The sequence below is a fragment of the Ambystoma mexicanum genome, chromosome 10 (assembly GCF_040938575.1).
Source record: "Ambystoma mexicanum isolate Mex_15411 chromosome 10, UKY_AmexF1_1, whole genome shotgun sequence".
Lineage (NCBI taxonomy): Eukaryota > Metazoa > Chordata > Amphibia > Caudata > Ambystomatidae > Ambystoma > Ambystoma mexicanum.
In genome coordinates, this window is record NC_090932.1 from 182506098 (window position 1) to 182528796 (window position 22699).

Here is a 22699-nt window from a genome sequence, read left to right on the forward strand (position 1 = left end):
ATGTTACTCACCATCGCCACTACTGTACTCCTAGTCCTTATTCCCCTTTCCTCCATACGCCTCGCCCACCATCCCCCTCAAATACATTTATGTAGTTGGGGCAGTCATTCCCAATGCATGTATAGTGGGACTGAGGTGTGGCGCTGGAGGGCAGTTCACGCCTATCCTTGTGCCTACGCACACCTACATGAAAAATGAAAGGGGAAGTGCATATCTTGCGGTGCAAAAGGCTCCAGTCCCGTCCCCATGCAGGAACGAATGCTCCTAACGTATGGAGGAAAGGGAACTAAGAACTGAGAGTACAGTAGTCACTACGGTGAGGAACTTTTTTTTATTGCTCACTGGCCTCTCAAGGCCCTGTCTTGCGTTTTGATGACCAGTTAATTAGCCCCAGGAAGGCGGATTTGTGAAGAGTTATAAAGAAAGTCCTACTAGGCCTTGCATTTCCCCGCAGAAAATGGGCATTGCCATCGGTTGATTGTTTAGGGAAGTGATGGTTGCAGAACTGCCTAACCTCCCAGATTTGCCCAGACACTATGGGTTTTGGAGACTTTCTACTGGAGACAGCAGGAGAGCTCCGGAATTTCTAATTTTTACAAAAATGCTTTGTGAGGAACAGGAAGTTATCATGTTTGGATCCTTGGACAGGATTCAAGCATGTGTTGCACAAGGCTCAACGGTCTCCAAGAGCATTCATCTCTATGAGCTATCTTGTAAATGGCGAGTTCAGTCCATTTTGTTTGCACTGCTTCACCACTTAAATTAAGTATGTGATGCTGGGCAAATCAGTTTATCCTTCTGTGCCTTATCCAAGGGTGTGATAGTGTAAACCACATAATCCTGGTTTTGCACCAAATGAGGATGATATAATAATTAAACAGAACTCGTGTGTGCTTGTTTGTTTTTAATTTTGAACACATCAGCAATATTTAGGAGTGCCCAGATGGAAATAAATGAAATATGCTGATGCTAAATTGCAATTGCTGCATTCTTTTTTCTTCATGATTGCTTGATAGTTAAATTTGTTTGTCGTGTTTTGAATACTTAAGGGCGATGTTAGCCGCACGCCGTGATAAGCAGACTTCTCAGGGTGTTTGATTTTCAAATGCAGACAGGTGTGGATAGTAGCAGTCTTCACCCTCCTGGGCTCTTCAAGGAACAAGTGGATGGTTCATCAGGTCGCAGGAACAGAGCAAAGTCTCCCACGATCACATGGGGCACACCAGCCGATAAAGGCTCTGCCTTGGCTCTATGATGGCAGGGTAATCAACCTGGATCCGGCTGATTCAAGGAGTAACAAAGGAAGCCTTGTAGACTTTGCAGGTCTTCTGGAATAATAGGATTGCAGCTGGATAAGTGCTCTGAAAGGAATGCTGGCAGTGGTCTTTGCCCCACAGGGCTCTCCACAGGGCTCTTCAAAGGGCTCTTTGAGGAATAAGGCTATGGTGCAGCAGGGGAGGGGGACGAGAGAGGAGGAGAGAGAAAGAGAGAGAGAGAGAGAGAGAGAGAGAGAGAGAGAGAGAGAGAGATTTCAGGGAATATCTCCCTCCCAGGTGCTGCAAAATGTTGGCATGTATGTGGTGGGTCTTGCAGCACCCCGCTAAAAGGGAAATTTGGGTTGGGGTGCGAGCTCTTAGGGGAGTGTTGGTAGTGGTCTTCTATCTCCTCCACTCTTCAAGGAATGAGGCTCAACGTCCTGTCAGGGCTCTGCCTGGCCCTTTAATGGCTGAGTAATATGTGCTGGTCAGGTGCATGCGAAGAGTAACAAAGAAAGGCTTGGTAGGCCTTGCATGTCCACTCCGAAAAGAGAGTTGGGGGTGGGAGCACTGATAGTGATCTTTGCCCTGCCTGACTCTTCAAGGCATGAGGAAAGAGATTGTTTGCAGCAGTGTTTGTGCTCAACAGCATGCAAGAGCTTTGTGGTATGTGACCTAATAACGTTCATAAAATCAAAATGGTGTAATCCTCCATCACTGCTTGGTCACTAGCAATACCCTATTATATTGGTGCCGAGAACGTTCAAATGGTGAGATATTATCATACTCCAATCATGGCTGGGGATGTAATCGCAAACGTAGTGCGTTTCTTTCAGTAATTGGGCTCAAGGAAGTTGTATGGTTGAAGACTATCCTAGCCTCGCTTAGTGAGAAATTACCTTTCATGTCCTATCAGTTCCTTGAAGGTCTCAATAACTTCCAGGTAGCCTGATCCAGAACATTGTTTCCAGAGGAACTACAATTCATAATCTGCCCTCACTTAAAAAGGCCTGTAGTGCTTCCTGCCTGTTGATATAACTGGCTGTTCAGGGTCTCTGCTCGGGAGTAAATGGAAGGGAATTTTCTCTCCTGTTCCATTGTACATTGTTTAAACAAACCCAGTCAAACAATGACACCCTAGTGTTTGGGAAGTGCTTAAAGTCTGACCATACCCGAACCAAAGGCATACGCACATCAATGGAACATTTCACACAAAAGAGTGCCATACTGTCACTGCATACAGAAGGACATACATTCGGTCCATCCCGCTCTACCTACCCTATTTGCCTCTCAGTTCCTATTCACCTTCCACACAGTCTATTATTACCTTGGCCACTCCTGGCATCAAGGCGGGACAGTCCAAGAATTGCTATTCTGGAGTTTGTCTGGTGGGACTAATTAAACATATTCTTTGCAATAAAACCGCTGGAGTTCATCTTAAATCCATCACACAGCAGCATACTATCCTTCTTCCTTTAACCTACCCCACTTCCATTTGAACCCTCCTGTTAATTTTTTTCCATCCTCTTTCCAGCATCGCTTTACCCCTTCCCTTTTCCTTTACTCCAAGACTGTGGTCTGGATTCCCTAGGCAGTGGTTCAATACACCAACTTCCAGGCAAGCCTCTGCACTCTGCGACCATTACAGTGATGACTCAGTGCAGTATAAAATATCTCTAACATAGGATAACATATTACATTACACTGTATTACATTCCATTAGCTTCTTCAGGCTTCTTTTGGCAAACTGAGCATTCCACATACAAATATTTCAAAGTTTCTATTTGGTCTCTTTGCTTACATAGTCTATGAATTCTCTCACATCTATGTTCATACGCACCCATAGTTTTTCATAAGCATCAAATTGACTGAGTGTGAGCTTTAGAAAATATTCTTCTTGTACGGACACTGAGATAATCACAAATATGGAGTGATAGTAAAAGGTTATGCAGATGAAACACATTTTCTTCCGTTCTTTTCTTTTTGTTAAACCTTTTTATTTTATTGCACCTATCAGCTTTATTAATACTTCTTTTAACTTCATCTTTATTATACAAATTATGTAGTACAATGAAAGAGTTAATATCTGTGGAATAACAGTTTCTAAATTGGAGTTTAGTTAAAAAATGTGTCTACAACATTTTCTATTATTTCATTTGTAATTAGCTTATACAGGTTATTTATTTCACAAGTTTTAAGCAAGAAATTAATTGCTTTGATATTAACCCATGCAGGCCAATATATTAATCCTATTTCTAAATAGATATATTCTGCAGGAAAACTATATGGAAGAGTCTTGAAGCGCCTCAAAATCTTTGCTTCTAGTTTGTTTAATTATAGCAGATTACCATAGGCCCAGACTTCTGCTCCATGTAGTGTTATAGTTGTTAATTTTGCTCTATTTATTTACCTAACAACTGTCTTTGAATTGTTCGCCATGGAAGTGAGTTACTCCAAAATGTTTCATATGGAAGGGCTTTGACGTCCCAAAACATGGTGTGACTTCCACTGTTTTTATGCCTATAATTTTATGACTTCCTCTCACAAAATGTCAACTGAAACATTGTGCACAACTGTCCCATTTGATCACTTTGCAGCCCTACAGCGCAGGTTTATAAATGCACAACAAATGCGGGGAGTGTTCCCAGGAGAGTGGGCCCAACGGGATAGATTTGGCCTGGCCAATGGTAAATGTATACACGTAAGCAATGCCTCTTGCTAATCACAGTCCCTCCAGGACTTGGTGACATTGCCATTGCTTATAGAGAGGAACACTAACTATTGCAAAGCGCAGTGACAGATAAACATGCCAAAATATTGAGATATCACACCGTACTTTTGCATCCCTAGGTTTAAGTTTGAACCCATGTAGCAGAGAAAAGCAATGGATAACACACTGAACCAATGAGATGCATACACTGTAGTGAAACCAGTTTCCTAAGGAAAGGGGATAACTCTGGTTGAGGAGGAACTACTTTCACTGAGATCAAAAGTGTAGAAATAACTATAAGCATGGTACTGGCATGGTGATTGCTGTTTCACAGTTAGGCAGAGAAAACAGGAACCTGGGGACACTTGAGATGTGAGATGGCAGCACACACAATCAGAATGTTGGGTTGCTACAGTTGGGAAGGTGCAGGGAACAGCAATTCAATTTGGTGCGCCCACTGACCAATTTTTTGGGTAGTAGGTTGGATGGTGAGGCACAGGGAGCCGCACATCAGAGTGACTATGGTTGATGAACTATAGAGAGCAACATGTTAGTGTATTGAATGGTGAAGCTGAGTCTTGTATGTGCGTGTGAAATGGCTTCTGGAGTGTGCCCTCCTTTGTCCCTGCAGGTTACCCCTCGATGCAGGAGGAGCTGCTCTCCCCCGCGTCCCTACACTACACCCTGCCGTCACCTCTGCGTGTGGATCAGTACTGGAACGAGGTTGCCATCATGGATGCTATACCAATGGCGGCTGGTGAGCAGGATGGCCTGCTGGACTTGTCAGATATGCAGGTGTGGGCTTCAGGCCTCACTCCATCCCTGGTTACTGCTGAGGACTCCTCCCTGGAGTGCAGCAAGGCTGATGATTCAGATGCCACCACAGATGGCCGGGGTCTAGACAAACGCTATGAGGATTCCCCAGGGCCAGAGGATGACACAGTGGACTCAGATGCGCTCAACGGCTTGGGAGACTCGCTGGACCATGAGGATGGTCAGAGGTCAGAGGAGATGATGGTGGCTAGTGACAGCCGGAGCAGCACTGCAGGTGATACAGAGGACCTGGACAGTCACCTCTCTTCTTTTGCAGCCCAGCAGCGTGTGCAGGCGCGGATCACTGACTCCCCAGTGCTGCAGCGAGTAATGGACAAGAACAAGGACAGGTAGGTGAAACCAAGAGTGCTGGGGCGGGATGGGGACAGTTATGAACTATAAGTATTGTGGGGGTCGAAGGACAGAAGTTTGGATAAGTGGGTACCGGTGAGTACTTAGAGCAGGGAGGACCCATTTGAACTTCAGAGAGTGATGTAGAAGAGCATGGACCTGTAGCTGCTACTGAAATCTAAGAAAGGGCAGATCAGAGAGGGCCCACATTTAGGGCCTTCGGTAATAGTGACTGACAAGAGTAGACAGCCTGATACCATAGCCTGATACCATAGAGTACTGAGGCGGCTAAGAACCCATAGAAGGTGCAAGGGCTGTTGGGCATCCTAGAGAGTACTGGTGGTGGCATTGAGGGCACACATATAGTGCATCTAGTGATCTACAAGAGCATGGACAAGGCACTCAGGGTCAGGGAGAGCTCACAGGTATTACAGACATGATGGGAACTAACAGTACGTACCACTGAGAGCATGAGGGTGAGGGGAAGTGGGAGCTCACAGTTACTGGGGTGTACAGAAGGTCCAGCAGGTACCACCAAGAACACAGGTGAGATTCCTAGACGGTTACCAGTCAAAGCTGTGGGGGCAGAAGCAGCTATAAAACACTGAGAGAGAAACGGAGCTTATGAGCTCAGAGACTGAGGGACCATAGAGAAAGTTGCTCATAGAACGAAGAAGACTGTGGTCACAGAAAGAAGGGTAGACAAGCCAGGGCAGCAGATATTATGAAGTGAAGGTAGAGAGCATGGCCTTCATAGGACAGGGCAGCAAGGCTTGCTGGGCAGGGATAGCAGGACTCAAAAGACCACAGAGGCAGAAGGTCCAGAGGGTGCCTCACAGAGTAGGACCCAAAAGGAGATGTATGTGGCCTGAGGGCAACACAGAGATCTACAGAAGTAGTCAAGAGGTCAGAGGAAGGCAAATATACTTGGACCAGCAGAAGAGGTTCCATGAAATAGGACCACAAAGATTAATAGGGTCAAATATAAGATGACAAGCAGTACCACCCAGACCGATGGGGGAAAAAAATAAGGCTGCTGAGGCTGAAAGAAGGGAGAGAGCTTGAAGTATCTAAATATAGAGGCAAGAGGGGGAATCCGATTAGACCACATAGACTTGGCGCAGAGTTGGAAGAGCCCAAATGATGGGACTACAGAGATTAGGAGGGCAGAGGAATAGGCTCCTGCGTGTTATCACATAGACTCAGCAGAGAGAGGGGCATAACTAGGGAGACAGAGTGGCAGTAAAGGCAGAATGGTAATAAAGGCCACAGACACCGCATGAGACTCACATCTTAGAATTATCATCACAAATGGAAGACCTTAGTTCTTTTATGGGAACAGAGAGTTTGGTTAAGTTCATAAAATGTATAGCATTTTAATGTTGATTTGCCTTGTTCTCTGCTGAATGTTGGTGTTATTCTTATGTGCAACCCTATTCTTGGCAACGAGTGACAAACATCCTTTTCCAGCTGGAAGTGAATGGAGTATGTTACATAATTGCGTCAGATAGCTGGCGTGTGGGGCCAACTCTTTCTGAGAAATCCCAGGTGAGTTTTAACAATATTTTTATTTTTTCAGGGAGAGTCCTTCTGCTAACTAGAGTCTAACAGAGTACTTCTTTGGCTTTCTTGTTATGCCACAGTACCTGTTTCTTAAGCAGGCAAGACCAGTGGTGGTGTGCCTATTTTGTTACACCCAATCCATACCGGCACAATCTACGCTTTCATTCCTGGGCGGGATCTGAAGATCTTCAGTGTTATAGTTCCAAGGTAGTGAAAGGAAGCGCCCCCAATTCAGCACGATCCTCCCCGCAATGAGAGACAATAAGGGACTCTCCCGTAGTGGGAATAAGACCAAGACAGAGTGCGGGTGAGCGTAAGTGGGAGTTTATCCAAGGATAAGGCATGCAAAGAACTCTGCAACCTACGAGAGCGCTCTGCCTGACAATAGCAAAGACAGGCGTATTTCTAATACAAAAAACGTCATCAACACCTAAACACTATAGGGGGCACAAGTCAATTGGGATTGGGTGGTGTCGACTAACTATAGGTGTTGCTGGCGCGGGGTTGGTCTTGGCGGGACGACGTCACTGGTCAGCCTCGTGGGTTGGGTTGGGCCTGGCAGGCCGGCTTGAGGTCATCCATGCGGTGTTGATGTGCTGGGGCAGCCTGTGACAATAACGAATACCTTTCCTGTCTCATTTGCCCTAGGCCATGCACACTACAGTTATTCAGAAAATGACATTTACGTTCATTAATAAATCGCTTCACTAGCTTATCTTATAAAATAAACACAACACATGAGGAATGCACCTCGTGAGAGGTCTGGTGGTTGTTGGTTGGGGTGAGATTTACCTGTGTCTTATTGACCGGTATTTTAGGTCACGGGACGGGGCTCTGGGACCTGGGCCGAGTGATACATGTCTGTCTGCTGCGTTAGAAGTTATTATATAGATGGGTCTCTGTGTCTTGTCCCAATGATGGGGGTCGTCCTTACACGGGGTCAGGATTCTTGGGGGGGTTCGTGGGGATTTATGAGAGGGTGCTGGTAGATCAGTGGGTTCATCCGTGGGTTTATTACCGTGCTGTAAATAACACAGGTGGCGGGCTGTGGCCTTGGTTGCGGCGCCGGGGCCTCTGACTCTCTGAAGTAACGCCAGCTTGGTTGGGGGAGGTGAGGGAGCGCAGCACAAGTCTTAGCTTTTTTATCTGGCAGGCTTGGTGGGGTGGGAGAGGGAATGACCTTGCATATACTCACAAAGGTATTTTCCTCGTGCGTTGCTGATCAGTGAATGCAGAAGTTTTATACTGTTCTGCCTTATTTTAACGTTATTCAGACACACATATATATATATATATATATTTCATTTTCGTTACACATTTCTTTAATACAGTCGGTTCCAGTACCTTTTCATTACCTAACATTATGTTCACTACATTGTGTGCGTATTGTATGTACATTAGACGTTATACGAGGGATATCTAGGTTATGGCCTACAGAGATTGATGCTCGCCGCTTTGGGTGATTCAAAACATATATGAGTTCAAGTTTCTACATACTATTGAAAAACACTTTTACAAATAGAGGTTACACGTTTGGTCAACATCTTTCTCCGTGGTTATAGCAGCATTAGTCCAGACCTGGAGGGATATCATATAACGTTACATTTTTATGGTTCGTTCACATTTTAAACAGAGGTAGTTCATTAATACCAATACTTGAACTATTTTCTACCTTCTTCAGATAGTGATGCTTCAGCTTTTTTCCCCGTTGCCCCGACCTTGCGGTCCGGGTCATACGGGGTGCAATATCACATTGTTACTAATATAATGTTGCCGTGTTGGCATCTCGGGTTTAGCTCATCTCCGACTTTCTCATGGGAACGCGCTCGCAGCGGATCTGCCAGGGCTGCTGAGGCGGCAGAGATGCATGAAAGGCCCTCCAAAGGTGGGGGCCTCGTTACAGTGTGCTGAACTCACACCATGTTTGCTGTGCACGATGGCGTCTAGGCCTAACTTAAGTTTCGGTAAATGCAAAGACAGGGTGCGTGTGGGCAATGTCGTCGGCGGGTGAACCCCCCTCCACCTGGGCCCGGGTGGCATGAGGGTGCTCCCACCGAGCCATGGTCCTCACCTGGGGAGGGAGCTGTAGGTGAGGAGGGCCTCGTGGCCATTCCTCCCCTACATTTCCCCCCTTTCGTTACTTAAAGTAACGAATTTCTTTAGCTCTTCTAATCTTCTACATTCTTGTTCTTCTAACACTGCACCATCCCATGCAGGGGTTCCTTTTATAGGCATCCATGCTCTGCACACCCCCCTTAAGCTCTCACCTCTCCTAGCATACTCGTCTGGTGTACATGTCAAATATATACAGTCGCCGGTCTCTTCCAGATCTACCCAGACCTCCTCATACCATTCCAGTTCTACCTCTCGTGGTTCTTTAATCGTGGTGTGCCATAGCTTATCTACTATGTACTTGTCACGGCACATAGGCACTAACTGGTACCTGGGGGTGTTGTCTGTTCCTGTCTGCACATGTACTTCTTGTGTTGCTTTAATTGTACCACCGGAGTTGCCCATTGTCACCATCATCATTGCACCGTTAGGGACTGCGTTAGCACAACATCGGAGGCCCACCTGGCACAGGCAGAACATCACAAGGATGATCACCACTATTGGTATCAGGAACTTCATTGTCACTCCAAGCCATGAGGGAACCCAAGAGAAGATATTGTCGAACCACGAGCTATCCTCAGCTCCACCTTCCATTTTCATCTTCTCGCCCAGGTTATGTACTGCTTCAATAACGTGGGACAGGGACCCATTTTCTGCGTCTTCGGAAGGTACGAACGTGCAGCATGCACTTCCTATTTTTCGGCAAACACCTCCATCGATTGCTGTTAACAGGTCTAGGACATACCGTTTTTGCATGGTCATTAATCGCAGAGCTCGTAGTTCCACCTTTATTATGTTAAACCCTTCTTCAGTGTCATTGGCCAACTGGATCAGTTCCCACCGTGTGATCTGGAGCCATTTTGCATTTGCTCTTGCTTGGACACTTGATACTAGTGAAGCAAAGAATGTTTCCACGGAGCTGAACAGGCGATACTTGTCTGGGATCTGTGCCAATAAATCAGATGATGCTTGTGATATGTAGTTCGAGGCTCGCTTGTTCCTTGAGAGCTCTTCTCCTTTCCCTCCGGAGGACAGGACATAAAGGTGCGCTTGTGTAGTTGGAGACGCTGCATTCTGGTTCAAGCCTTCGTTCATCGTGTTACTTCTGTCAATATGGCTTTCGGGAATCACCATTAGTGTTGAATGCAAAGTGGCCATTGAGCAGCTACCACTCCATGATTGGGGAAGGTGCAGGTACGCCTTGTTCCCGCATACCCAGTAGGTGTCCATTAGTGCTGCTGTTCCTTTTTTCATATCTGGGATGGTGAGAGTTTTGTTACAGTTCTTGTTCGTTCCTATTGCCATTTTTCCTTCTCCCTTGAAACATAGTTTGTTTTGTATTTCACTTTGTAGCTTAAAGGGTTTTTCCATCGCTGTTACCCATGTTAATTTAGGGATGTGTTCTTTCCATATTGGCAAGCACGTTCTTTCCATCCACCGCAACTTTTCCGGTTGAACACCCTTCAGTGCTTCTGCCTTGCACAGCACTTCTTCGTCTTTCCATTTGCTTTCGGAAAACAGTGTCCCTTGTATTGCAAAGAAAGGTTCTTTAAGGCAGATCACTCCAGACGCTTGCGAATAGCACGTTTTGTTGTTCTGTACCATTCTGAAAGAGACATCGTGTGCTTGGAAAGTGTTCTTTATTCTACACAGCGTGAGATGAAGGAGACATTGGGCATCCACAATGGGCAATTCTCGTGGCAACAATACTTTAGGTGTGCCTGATGCATGGGGGATAAGTGAGCAGACATAACAGCTCTCATTGGTTGTTTGTTTAGCTGTTGTGCTCATATCTGCATACCATTTATTTGCTTGGTGAGGGTGTCGTGGGTCTTCCATTTTGTCTAACCCTAGCCCATAATACTCATCATACCCTTTTCCACCAGTCTCTCTTCTCCGCCTACTTTTCTCCCTTCTTCTGTACCTTCTCGTTATAGGAGGTGAAGAACCAGGCCCCCCTTCCTCCCTCCCACCCCCCTTTTCTAATTCTTCATATAGGGACTTGTGTTCTGTCATCATAATCACTTTTCCATCCTCATTAATAAACAAGAGATCGTTGTTTGAAATTGGGGCGGGAGGGATCGTGTGGTTGTTGTATGTTCCAGGTTGGGACATTGTGTCATTATCTACATTTTTGGTTCTCCATTGTGAGAGGACAGCAGTGGGTGGTGTAGTATAGTATCCCCACACAAAGTGTGATCCATCCCAGATCAAGAAATCACCTTCTTTGATACCTACAGTCGGAATTGTTTTCGTTCCAGGAGCAAGGGTGGTGTTGTTCCCCCCTCCCCCCTCGTTCATCTCGGTAGAGATGAACGCTATAATCCAGTGTAACACCAGACAAAACATTGAGATGAAGAACACGATAGCACACATTGATAAACCACATTCAAATGAATATGTTAATCTAGCCACTAACATTTCTCTAAATCTAACATATCTATTAGTTGCAGGCTGCCCATTCGATGCCATGATAAATCCTGTTTGAGACACAAAAGTTCATTAAATACAAACATGTAAGCATTTCCACATTGTAACGTTTCGGTGATAAAATATAGGGTTGGGTGAGGAAGGGGGTTTGTTGACAGACAAGGTAGCTTTCAGTCAATATTATTCGTACCTTACTATATATATATATATAAATAATAAAAAACATGACATTTTTAAAAACAACAATAATAAAAAACATCTTAAAGAGTACAGGAAGGGAAAAAAGAACCCCACGCAAAACTTTCAAAAATTGTAAAAAGAAAATTTACATATACATGTGTACATGTTTTAGTCCAGGACATTTGTTGCGCGCTAATTGTGTTCACTGTTCATCTCATGAAGCACACAAAATTCAAATCATTCATTCCGCACAACTTCATCGTCCGCTGTTGCCTGTGCCTCATCCTGCACCTCACTCTCCGCAGCGCTGTAAGCTTTACGTACATCTGTCAAATGCACCCAATATCGCAGGCCCTTAACCTTTACTGCTGTAGGCGTGCAAAACACTACCTCATAGGGGCCATGGAAGCGTGGTGCGTTCCACCTCCGCACAAAACTTCTAACATATATAAGGTCACCAGGCATTAGCTGTAGTGGTTTTTCAGGCAAACCGTTTGGTTCAGTCGCGTTCCCCTCCTCTCTTGTCGAGGGGGGGGCTAGTTGCTTTGAAATTACGCGCGCTGCCCGTGTCAATTTTCGCAGGTATTCTGTGAACTCCTCCCCCAATATAGCTGCGCTTCTGTGTGCATCAGAACGCTCACGGAGAGGCGAATGCGCTGTGTGCATTCTTCTTCCCGTGACGATCTCGTGCGGGGACAAATGGTGATCCTTACTTGGCTGGTTTCGTAGCTCAAACAAGGCCAAAGGCAGGCAGTACATCCAAGTCTTTTTAAGGGAAAAACAAAGTTTTGATAATCTGCTTTTTAACAGGCCGTTTATCTTTTCTACGACGCCATTACTTTGAGGATGATAAATCGAACATAATTTGTGCTTTATTCCCAATAATGTAGTCACTTCTTTAAAGAGTTCATTAACAAAATGCGTCCCGTTATCTGAGCGAATAACGTCGCAAATTCCCCAGCGCGGAAACACTTCCCGCACTAGGAACTTCGCGGCGCCCTTCGCGTCAGGGCGGGCACAAGGGCCTGCCTCCACCCACCTCGAAAATGGACATACAACCACAATCATGTATCGAGCCCCGTTACACCTTTCTCCCATGTCTACATAATCAATGTGGAGCTCTCTGAATGGGCCACTTGGTTTTGGTATCGTACCCCTTAGTGTACGCAATGTCATACCTGAGTTGTAAATTTGACATGTCGTGCATTCTAGAGCTAACCTTGTGACGTGTTCCTGGAGGCAAGGTGTAAACCAATCTTCTTGTATCTCTGCCATTATGTGTTTCTTTGTGTTGTGTGCAGGAAAGTGTAGTTGTTGAAATGCTATTTCTAACAGCGTGATTGGCATTACCACTTTTCCTGAACTCTCTTGTCGCCACAATAAATCAGTCGGTGATTTGCTGCATCCTCTCTTAGTCCACAGCAATTTTTCCTCTGCACTAGCTCCCTCTTGCAGCTCTATTATCTCCTGTGTGGACATCATGTTGTATCCTGTGGGGACTTCTTGGCTTGCTGTGTGGTGCAACATGTACTCTCCTATTTCACCTTTTTGTAGATATGAAGCTGCTTTGGCAGCGGCGTCTGCTGCCGCGTTCCCCAAAGATATAAAATCTGTATTTGCGGTATGAGCTTGACATTTTACGATGGCCACTGCCGTGGGGTCTTGCAGGGCCTCAATCAGTTCTTTCAATAATTCTGCATGCTGGACTGGCGTTCCGTCTGCTCGCCGAAACCCTCTCCGCCCCCACCGGGCCAACCCGCCGTGAACTGTTGTTGTCATGTATGCTGAGTCTGTATATATGGTCACTGCGCACCCCTTGGCGGCATGCAATGCTTCTATTAGCGCTATTAGTTCTGCTGCTTGCGCTGAATAGTGCGATGGGAGGCGGTGTTGTACTAGTATCTCATATTCATCTTCCTCTAATCGTACCACTGCCATACCCACATGCTTTTCTCCTGTCTCCATGTCGATTGATGCTGACCCGTCCACAAAATACACCTCACCCTCGGTCAGGGCATTTTCAAAAATCACTTGATCCTTACTTTCGTCACCTGTGTACGTGGCGCAGTTGTGGTTTTGCATGTCCTCTATGGTGCATGCCTCTGTGATGAATGTGGCTGGGTTCACTGTTTTACATCTTACTATATGGATGTTAGCGCTGGACAGTATTATCTCATATGCTGTGGCGCGTTGTGTTGTCAATGTGCTCTTTGTTCGCTCTAATATTGCAAAAAGTGAGTGTTCCACGAACAGTGTCACCGGGCAGCCCATTACTATCGTGGCACTTTTTTCAATTGCGAACGCGGCTGCAGCTAGGGATTGCTCGCAGGCGAAATGACCTTGCATTACTGCGTCTAGGGAGCCGCTGTAGTAAGCTAGTGGTTTGTGCCCTAAGGATGTTTTCTGTGTCAGTACTGCTGTCATCAATGTTCCTTTGCAGTGTGAAAATAAGAAGAATTCGCGCCCATAATCTGGGTTTGCTAGTACTGGAGCGCTTGATATCAGCTCTTTTAGTGAGTTAAATGCTGTGTTCATCACCTCTGTCCATTCTATGTGTTTGTGTTCTTGTTGTGCTTCTTTCAGTGCCTGTAGCAGGGGCCTTGTGTACGCCGCATAGTCCAATATCCATGCTCGGCAATAGTTACACATACCCAGAAATTTCTGCATCTCTTTTACTGTTTTGGGCTCCCCAATTGTTCTAATCGCCTGTGCCCTGTCTGGTATAATTCGCTTGCCATCCTTTGATATCAACTGACCCAAGTATAGGACCTCCGTCAGACAGTATTGTAACTTCCCCTTGTCCACCTTGTATCCCTTATTTGCCAATAATGTCAAGAGTGTTATCGAGTCCTGTCTGCATTCTTCCTCAGCCTGTGCACAAACCAATAAATCATCAACGTACTGAATCACTGTGCTTTCTACAGACAAATTCCCCAGATCTTCATGTAGTACCCTGTTAAATATGCTTGGGCTCTCGCAATATCCTTGTGGTAGTCTGCAGTGTTCGAACCTCCTTCCTCCCAATGTAAATGCTGTCAAGTACCTGCTCTCTTCTGCCAAGGGAATCGAAAAGAATGCATTTTTTAAGTCAATTACTGTGAAGTGTGATGCTATTTTTGGAATGTTGCACAGTATTGTCGCCGGGTTCGGGACTAAAGGGAACTCCTTCATTACCACATCGTTCAATGGGCGTAAATCTTGTATCATCCTCCATGAACCCCCCTTCGCTTTTTTGATTGGGTAAATGCATGTGTTGCATGGGGAGTTTGAGGGCACTATTATACCCTGTGCTAGCAGTGCTTCTATTGTCTCTCTGATCCCTTCTTCTGCTTCTCGCGACAGTGGATATTGTTTCACCCGGGGTAGTATTGCTCCTTGTTTTACTTTTATCACCACAGGCTGAACTTCATGTAGCAAGCCTACATCGTGGGGGCCATTAGTCCATAAGTTAGCGGGTACTGAACTCATGTCTTCATCAAAAAATGTATGCGGTGCTCCTACTACCGCCATTAGTTCAACTTTAGTTTGTCTGGCTGTAACTACGATGTCGCAGGGCATTGCCAGTTCCATCACTACTTCACCATCTCCCTCAGTGTCAGAAAATAGCTCCTCGTCCGAGAGCTCTCTCAGGGGGATATTTGCATTTGTACACAATACTGTCCGCCACTCACACCCTTCCATGTCAATACCAATCACGCATATTCTGTTTGCTGATACATGTATTGCATGCAAATCCAATGATAGTACTTCCCCAAGAGCAGTGTCAGGGCTTGCTATGGGACGAAAAAGGAATTCTGCTGGTATTCTCCACTCCACCCTTTTTAGTTCTGGTACTATGAGAGCCAATGTTCTCATGCCTTCAACAAACATCTCCTCATTTCTTGGTACCCCTCTGATCTCTTTTATTGTTGTGTGGCCGTGTATTACTGCTAATATACGGAGGGGGCATATGCCTGGCGTTGAACATACGATGCCGCTCCCTGTGAATGATATGGTCATGTTTAGTTTGCTCAAGAGATCTCTCCCCAGTAAGTTGATGGGAGAGTTTTCATAGTACAGTAAGGGTGCTTTCACTGTTTTACCCCCCACTGTCACATCCAATACCTCTGTGTAAGGAACTTCAATTACAGCCCCAGAGAACCCCTGCGTCTCTAACGTTCTATTAGATAACGGGAACCGGCCCTCTCTAATGCATGATTTCTCCGCTCCCGAATCCACCATGAATATGAATTGCTTGTCTCCTATCTGCGCTCCTATCAATGGTTCCTCTGATGCATTGTGGGTCGTAGACAGTACTGGACACGCAAGTGCTCTCTGTGGGCTGTCCTATGCGGGGTGTCTCATTGCCCCCCCTTGATCGAAAATATTCCCCGAAACTACTGACACTCCACTGTAAGGTGCGGGGGCTGGTGCCCCATTAGCTCCTGTGGCGAAAGTATTACCAGGCGTGTAGTGCACATTGTCATTATTCTGTGGGCTGGTTTGTGTTCGGTATTGATGTCCGTGTAGTTGTGCGTTACTCCTTTGTACTACATTGTCTGGTTGCTGGTATTGTCCCATGGGGAGGCCGTAGGGGCTTCCTGGATGGGGGTGTCCGTACTGTTCTATCTCTTGGAAACCGTTGTTTTGTCTGCTCCTACATTCCCTTGAGTAATGCCCCCATCTCCCACAATTCCAACAGCTCCCCTGTGGACCTCTGGGACCCTGCCACCCATTTCCTCCCATTCCTCCATACCCTTGTCCTCCTCTTCGCCCCCTGTACCCACCTCTTCCTCCTCTTGGGGCCCACTCTTGCCACGTTGGACCTCCGTTCTGCTCCTGCTCTGTCCACTGTCGTTGCCCTTGTCCTGCCCAATTCGCTGCTATTCTTCCTTGTATTGCTATTTGCCCCTCCTCTCCTTCCTCTCCCTCCCGTATGAGTGGGAGTCCCGCTACCGCTGCTGCGACCTTCACCAATTTTGATTGCACCAACTTCGCCTCGTCCGCCAACCTTTTCTGTGCTACTTCCCTCTCTCTTTCTTTGATCCGTTTACAATGGTGTACTATTATGCTTTGGATCTCCGGCCAGCCTTTTGCCTCAACACCTGCTATTTTATCTAGTGCCTTTTGCACTTCCTTTGGGAGCCCTCTTTTAATGATGAAGTAAAATAGAGACGTGGATTGGTGCCAGGGCGTACCCGTTTCCGCTCTCCACATCTCCTGCACCCGGAGAATGTAATCCATAGCGTCCTCCCCATCATTCATGGTACATTGCATTACTGACTGCAGATCAGGGGTATCTGGGAAGGTTTCCCGCAGTGCGTCCCACACCCTTGCTCGCACGGTGTTAAAAGAAGCCCCATCATGGCGATCACACTCCAAAGTTACAGCTGGGAAACCCGCTTTAGCCCACACTCTGTCTGCCTGATCCCCTACTGCGGACACTAGTAGGCTTTTCACATCGCCTACTGCCAGCGGTATACCCGCGGTATGTTTTTCAAATGCATATATCCACTTGCTTGCCCCTCCTGACAGCTGTGGTAGTAATTTCATTAAGTTAGCCTTGTCCATCTGAGCCCACGGTATATAGTTCGGCCTCCCACCTCCCCTGTGGAGTAATGGTAGTTGTAATTTCCCTTTTGCCGTTGCAGCTTCCTTTTCCTTAGTCACTGCTGACTCTAATGACGCCATCTTCCCCACCCTATTTCTTAGTCGTCCTATCCATTCATCCTCTATAGTCCCCAGTGAACATGCCCCATCTAGCTCCTCGCCTTCTCCTCCTACTGCCATGCTCAATCTATCACTCTCATCCCCCCCTCCTCTGACATCACATAACAAATCCTCTCTGATCCCTCTCTCTCGCGAGACATCACCAATGCTTCCTTCTGCTGTCCCTACTTCTATTATCCTGGTCGGTTCTTCCTCAATTCTGAACAGTATTTCCCCCTTTTTCCATCCTTCCTCAATTTGTCTACTTTCGCTCGACGCTCTAGACGTGCGTCCAGATTGTGTGGGGGCGCACGCTGTGCGTTCACATATGTCTTTTATTCTTGAGAGCTCATCTCGTGCCACTGTAAGCCTCGACTCTAAGTCACTCGTTAACTTCTCTATGTCCACTCTCTGTGTGCCTCCCTGGGTGCGCTCTCTGGTGTTTTCGTATGGTGGGGGTGCAGTTGGTCTTTGTGGCGTGCTGGTTGAAGGGGGAGGCACATAAATCGGGTCGCTATATCCTGCTGCAGGGGCTGGTTTAGGTAATATTGGGTACAACATAACCACTTCCGCAGGCTGTTCTGTACTTAACTGTTCCTTTTCCTCTCGCGGGATCATTAGTGGATTGTCTGTGGTGGAGGGTAAATCAATATTTGGAGCTGGAGCTTTGGGTGGGGGTACTTCCTCAAACAATCTCCAAAGATCTAATATCTCCTTCCTGTTCTGCCACTTTTTTCCCTTATACTTAAGGCGAATACATGTACATACCATATCAAGAACGCTTTTGTCAAAAGACCCTCCTTCTGGCCAAATCTGGGGCAACCCCTCCCCTTTCAATTCTGTTAACCATTGATCATGATATTTATTTATGCGTTCAGCATATCCCGGCAAGCTCTTGCAAATGTGTGACAAGGGAGTTTCAGCCCCCATCCTTTAAATCGCTAGCGCTACCTCGTTCGCTTTCGTTACCTTTTATTAGCTGTAAATATGCGTATGTATTCCTTTATGGCACAGACAAGAGCGGACCTCTTAAAATTATCACCCACCGTTATTCACTGCACAAATCTCTTCTCACTCACCATATCTCATCTCCTTCCCATTCCCAGGCACTCTTATGTGATCTCACTTGTAATTGATCAAGTACTGGTTATGGCCACACTCTCTGACACCACCTCGCGGCCACCCGTTCGTCTCTCACACTCGTACGGTGCGCGCACCCTTCACAATGCTTTCCACTCACACTCTTTGTCTTTCTCCTCCCTTTCCTCCCTAACCAGCTGTCCCTGTTTTCCTGCTAAGGTTACTGTGTTCACGTCTGTACGTGCCACTACTGAGTCCCCGCTTTTTAAGATGTTCTAACTTCTTTATACCCTTCTCATTTTCGCCCCCTACCCCGTGGAAATGGAAAAAGAAGAAATAGAGAGAGAGAGCACAATCACTAAAAAAATATTCCCGGTGTCTCCTTTTGCTAGACACCAATAACTTATTTCTCACTTCTTCATATATTCCCAGTACTAGTCTAGATAGCACTATGCGGCGCCGCCTTCCACCCCCTCTCGGAGCTAGGTTTCCGTCACTTCTACCACGTCACTTATTTCTTACTCCTAATGGCCATATGCAAAAGAAAGAATAAAGAAAATTTCAAGACCCGTCTGTAGTAGACCCCCGATATTCTTCTCCTCTACCTGTCCCCGTTCTGTTATTCCCAATTCCCTTTCTTTTCCCCTTGACGATCACTCGCACTCGGTACTCACGTGCCCGTCTTGAACCGATACTCTCCGAAACTGGGTCCGTCCAGGCGGCGTCACCGGTAACTCAACGGTCAGCCCCTGGCTCCGGCGAGCGGCACTCAAAGGGGATTTTTTTCCAATCGGGATCCCGTACCCTTTCTCATTGAGTGCGCACTTCTTATTGTGCCGGTCGCCGTTGGCGGGCGGCCTCCCGGAGACGGCTCACCGTGCGTATCCCTTCTCGACCGGAGATTCTCGTGCCACAAGGGGGTCGTTTAAGAAGGAGTTAGGAAAAATAGTTTGGAGATATCACGCTATCGGGGTCACCACTGAAAGGAAGCGCCCCCAATTCAGCACGATCCTCCCCGCAATGAGAGACAATAAGGGACTCTCCCGTAGTGGGAATAAGACCAAGACAGAGTGCGGGTGAGCGTAAGTGGGAGTTTATCCAAGGATAAGGCATGCAAAGAACTCTGCAACCTACGAGAGCGCTCTGCCTGACAATAGCAAAGACAGGCGTATTTCTAATACAAAAAACGTCATCAACACCTAAACACTATAGGGGGCACAAGTCAATTGGGATTGGGTGGTGTCGACTAACTATAGGTGTTGCTGGCGCGGGGTTGGTCTTGGCGGGACGACGTCACTGGTCAGCCTCGTGGGTTGGGTTGGGCCTGGCAGGCCGGCTTGAGGTCATCCATGCGGTGTTGATGTGCTGGGGCAGCCTGTGACAATAACGAATACCTTTCCTGTCTCATTTGCCCTAGGCCATGCACACTACAGTTATTCAGAAAATGACATTTACGTTCATTAATAAATCGCTTCACTAGCTTATCTTATAAAATAAACACAACACATGAGGAATGCACCTCGTGAGAGGTCTGGTGGTTGTTGGTTGGGGTGAGATTTACCTGTGTCTTATTGACCGGTATTTTAGGTCACGGGACGGGGCTCTGGGACCTGGGCCGAGTGATACATGTCTGTCTGCTGCGTTAGAAGTTATTATATAGATGGGTCTCTGTGTCTTGTCCCAATGATGGGGGTCGTCCTTACACGGGGTCAGGATTCTTGGGGGGGTTCGTGGGGATTTATGAGAGGGTGCTGGTAGATCAGTGGGTTCATCCGTGGGTTTATTACCGTGCTGTAAATAACACAGGTGGCGGGCTGTGGCCTTGGTTGCGGCGCCGGGGCCTCTGACTCTCTGAAGTAACGCCAGCTTGGTTGGGGGAGGTGAGGGAGCGCAGCACAAGTCTTAGCTTTTTTATCTGGCAGGCTTGGTGGGGTGGGAGAGGGAATGACCTTGCATATACTCACAAAGGTATTTTCCTCGTGCGTTGCTGATCAGTGAATGCAGAAGTTTTATACTGTTCTGCCTTATTTTAACGTTATTCAGACACACATATATATATATATATATATTTCATTTTCGTTACACATTTCTTTAATACAGTCGGTTCCAGTACCTTTTCATTACCTAACATTATGTTCACTACATTGTGTGCGTATTGTATGTACATTAGACGTTATACGAGGGATATCTAGGTTATGGCCTACAGAGATTGATGCTCGCCGCTTTGGGTGATTCAAAACATATATGAGTTCAAGTTTCTACATACTATTGAAAAACACTTTTACAAATAGAGGTTACACGTTTGGTCAACATCTTTCTCCGTGGTTATAGCAGCATTAGTCCAGACCTGGAGGGATATCATATAACGTTACATTTTTATGGTTCGTTCACATTTTAAACAGAGGTAGTTCATTAATACCAATACTTGAACTATTTTCTACCTTCTTCAGATAGTGATGCTTCAGCTTTTTTCCCCGTTGCCCCGACCTTGCGGTCCGGGTCATACGGGGTGCAATATCACATTGTTACTAATATAATGTTGCCGTGTTGGCATCTCGGGTTTAGCTCATCTCCGACTTTCTCATGGGAACGCGCTCGCAGCGGATCTGCCAGGGCTGCTGAGGCGGCAGAGATGCATGAAAGGCCCTCCAAAGGTGGGGGCCTCGTTACAGTGTGCTGAACTCACACCATGTTTGCTGTGCACGATGGCGTCTAGGCCTAACTTAAGTTTCGGTAAATGCAAAGACAGGGTGCGTGTGGGCAATGTCGTCGGCGGGTGAACCCCCCTCCACCTGGGCCCGGGTGGCATGAGGGTGCTCCCACCGAGCCATGGTCCTCACCTGGGGAGGGAGCTGTAGGTGAGGAGGGCCTCGTGGCCATTCCTCCCCTACAGTAGTTCAAGGGCTACAAAACAAAAGTAAACAATACTTTATTTATGCAGACTTCAACCCTATGGTAGCCTAAGTCTACCCTGGAAGGAGCAGAGGAGCCACAGCCTAACCCAGCTTTTTCCAGCATCCGCATACCCACCTACTACTGCATTAACCGACACCCATAGATAACACGTGGGTTCTCTGGGACAGTTACCATCCTCCAATGGTGCAAATCTATCTAGAGTTGTCACTGCGGAACATAATGTAAAAGATACTGTGTGGCAGGCTTCTTGAGCCTCCTTCGCAGTATTTCAAGCCCCAAAGGCAAACCCATTCGGGGACTTCACTTGCACATAGAGTGACTCTTTCTATATTCCACACAATCCGAGTATCATAGGCCACCATAGAATCACTGGTCTGATAAGAACCACTCCATCTAAGCATAGTTTAATTGTGAAAGCTTTTAGAGGTGATATCCTCCATAGCCGAACATTAGGTGATCTTCCAAGCCAATCGCATTCAGCGATTTCTGATTCTCTTGGTCCCCTGGCCTCCATTAATGCTAACCAAGAGGTGGTTTACGTAGAGGACACATCCTTGTAATTCTGCAAAGAGGCTTTCATGATTTCATGATGCAGGTTGACTAGTTACTTCACCAGATTCAGGAATTGGCATGCTTCCAATTACAGCACTTGGTCGCGAGTTTAGCTCTTTTAGAGATGTATTAAGGAGGGCAGCAAATACTCTGAGTTTAGCTGCTCCTACTGAGGGAGGTTGAACGGTTACCAGTCAATTGGTCGAAAACATTTGGTCGACAGGACAACTGGTCGACACCATTTGGTCGAATGCCAAATGGTCGAATGTTTTTTTTTTTTTTTTACCCTTTTTTTTTTTTTTTTGGGGGGGGTCCCCCCCCAACCCCCTTTTTTTCTTTTTTTTTTTTCCCCACACGAAAACCCACAAAACACATATATATATATAAAAAAAAAAATAGTTCGACCATTTGGCATTCGACCAAATGGTGTCGACCAAATTGCAGTCGACCAGTTTGCTGTCGACCAATTGACTGGACACCAGGTTGAACATATACCATCATGGATCGCCTGGCGCTAAATATAGCAAAGGTGCGCATAGTGCCATTTTTGTCTGGCATTAACAGACAATTTGACCCCTCTATCGAGTAGGCCTGCTTCAGTACCTTGTGTAAACAAAGATCTTACTCTTTGCTAATGGATTCCTTCCTCCCACGGTTTCCTCATCTTTGGTATCTATCTCCCAGCGCAGCTGCTCTACGGAAACTTTCCTGCTGCCATGAGGTGCAGCGCCAAGCTTCCCCGAACCTATGCCACACTTCATTGGGGCGCATTTATGTCCTGCATGAAGGACATTTATGATGAGGAGTGTGAATGCATCCCCTTTGGGATGTAACCCTTCTGCCCCATGGAGGTTAGGGAGCTCCCTCAGGAATTATATGGAGAGGATGGTGCCTTGCAAGACCTTGCAGCTGACCTGCAGGAAGCAAGTTGGTTGGACACTTTGCCAGAGCTTGACACTCCCCTTGCTCGGACTCCGGGCCAACTTGCGCTGATTCCCACAACCTAATGGCGAAAAGTGGTAGATGCACTAAGATTATCTGCCTTTTT

The 22699-nt window shown here is 46.5% G+C and overlaps 1 protein-coding gene across 8 annotated transcripts in view; it reads left to right on the plus strand.

The window, feature by feature from the left end:
- Positions 1-22699, plus strand: part of ANK1 (ankyrin 1) — a 2823483-nt gene that overhangs the window by 2377929 nt on the left and 422855 nt on the right. For all 8 annotated transcript variants that reach the window (XM_069617665.1, XM_069617670.1, XM_069617666.1 and 5 more), the window contains one exon: positions 4598-5129. In XM_069617665.1, the coding sequence (XP_069473766.1) occupies positions 4598-5129 (532 nt within the window). The remainder of the gene's footprint in view (positions 1-4597; positions 5130-22699) is intronic.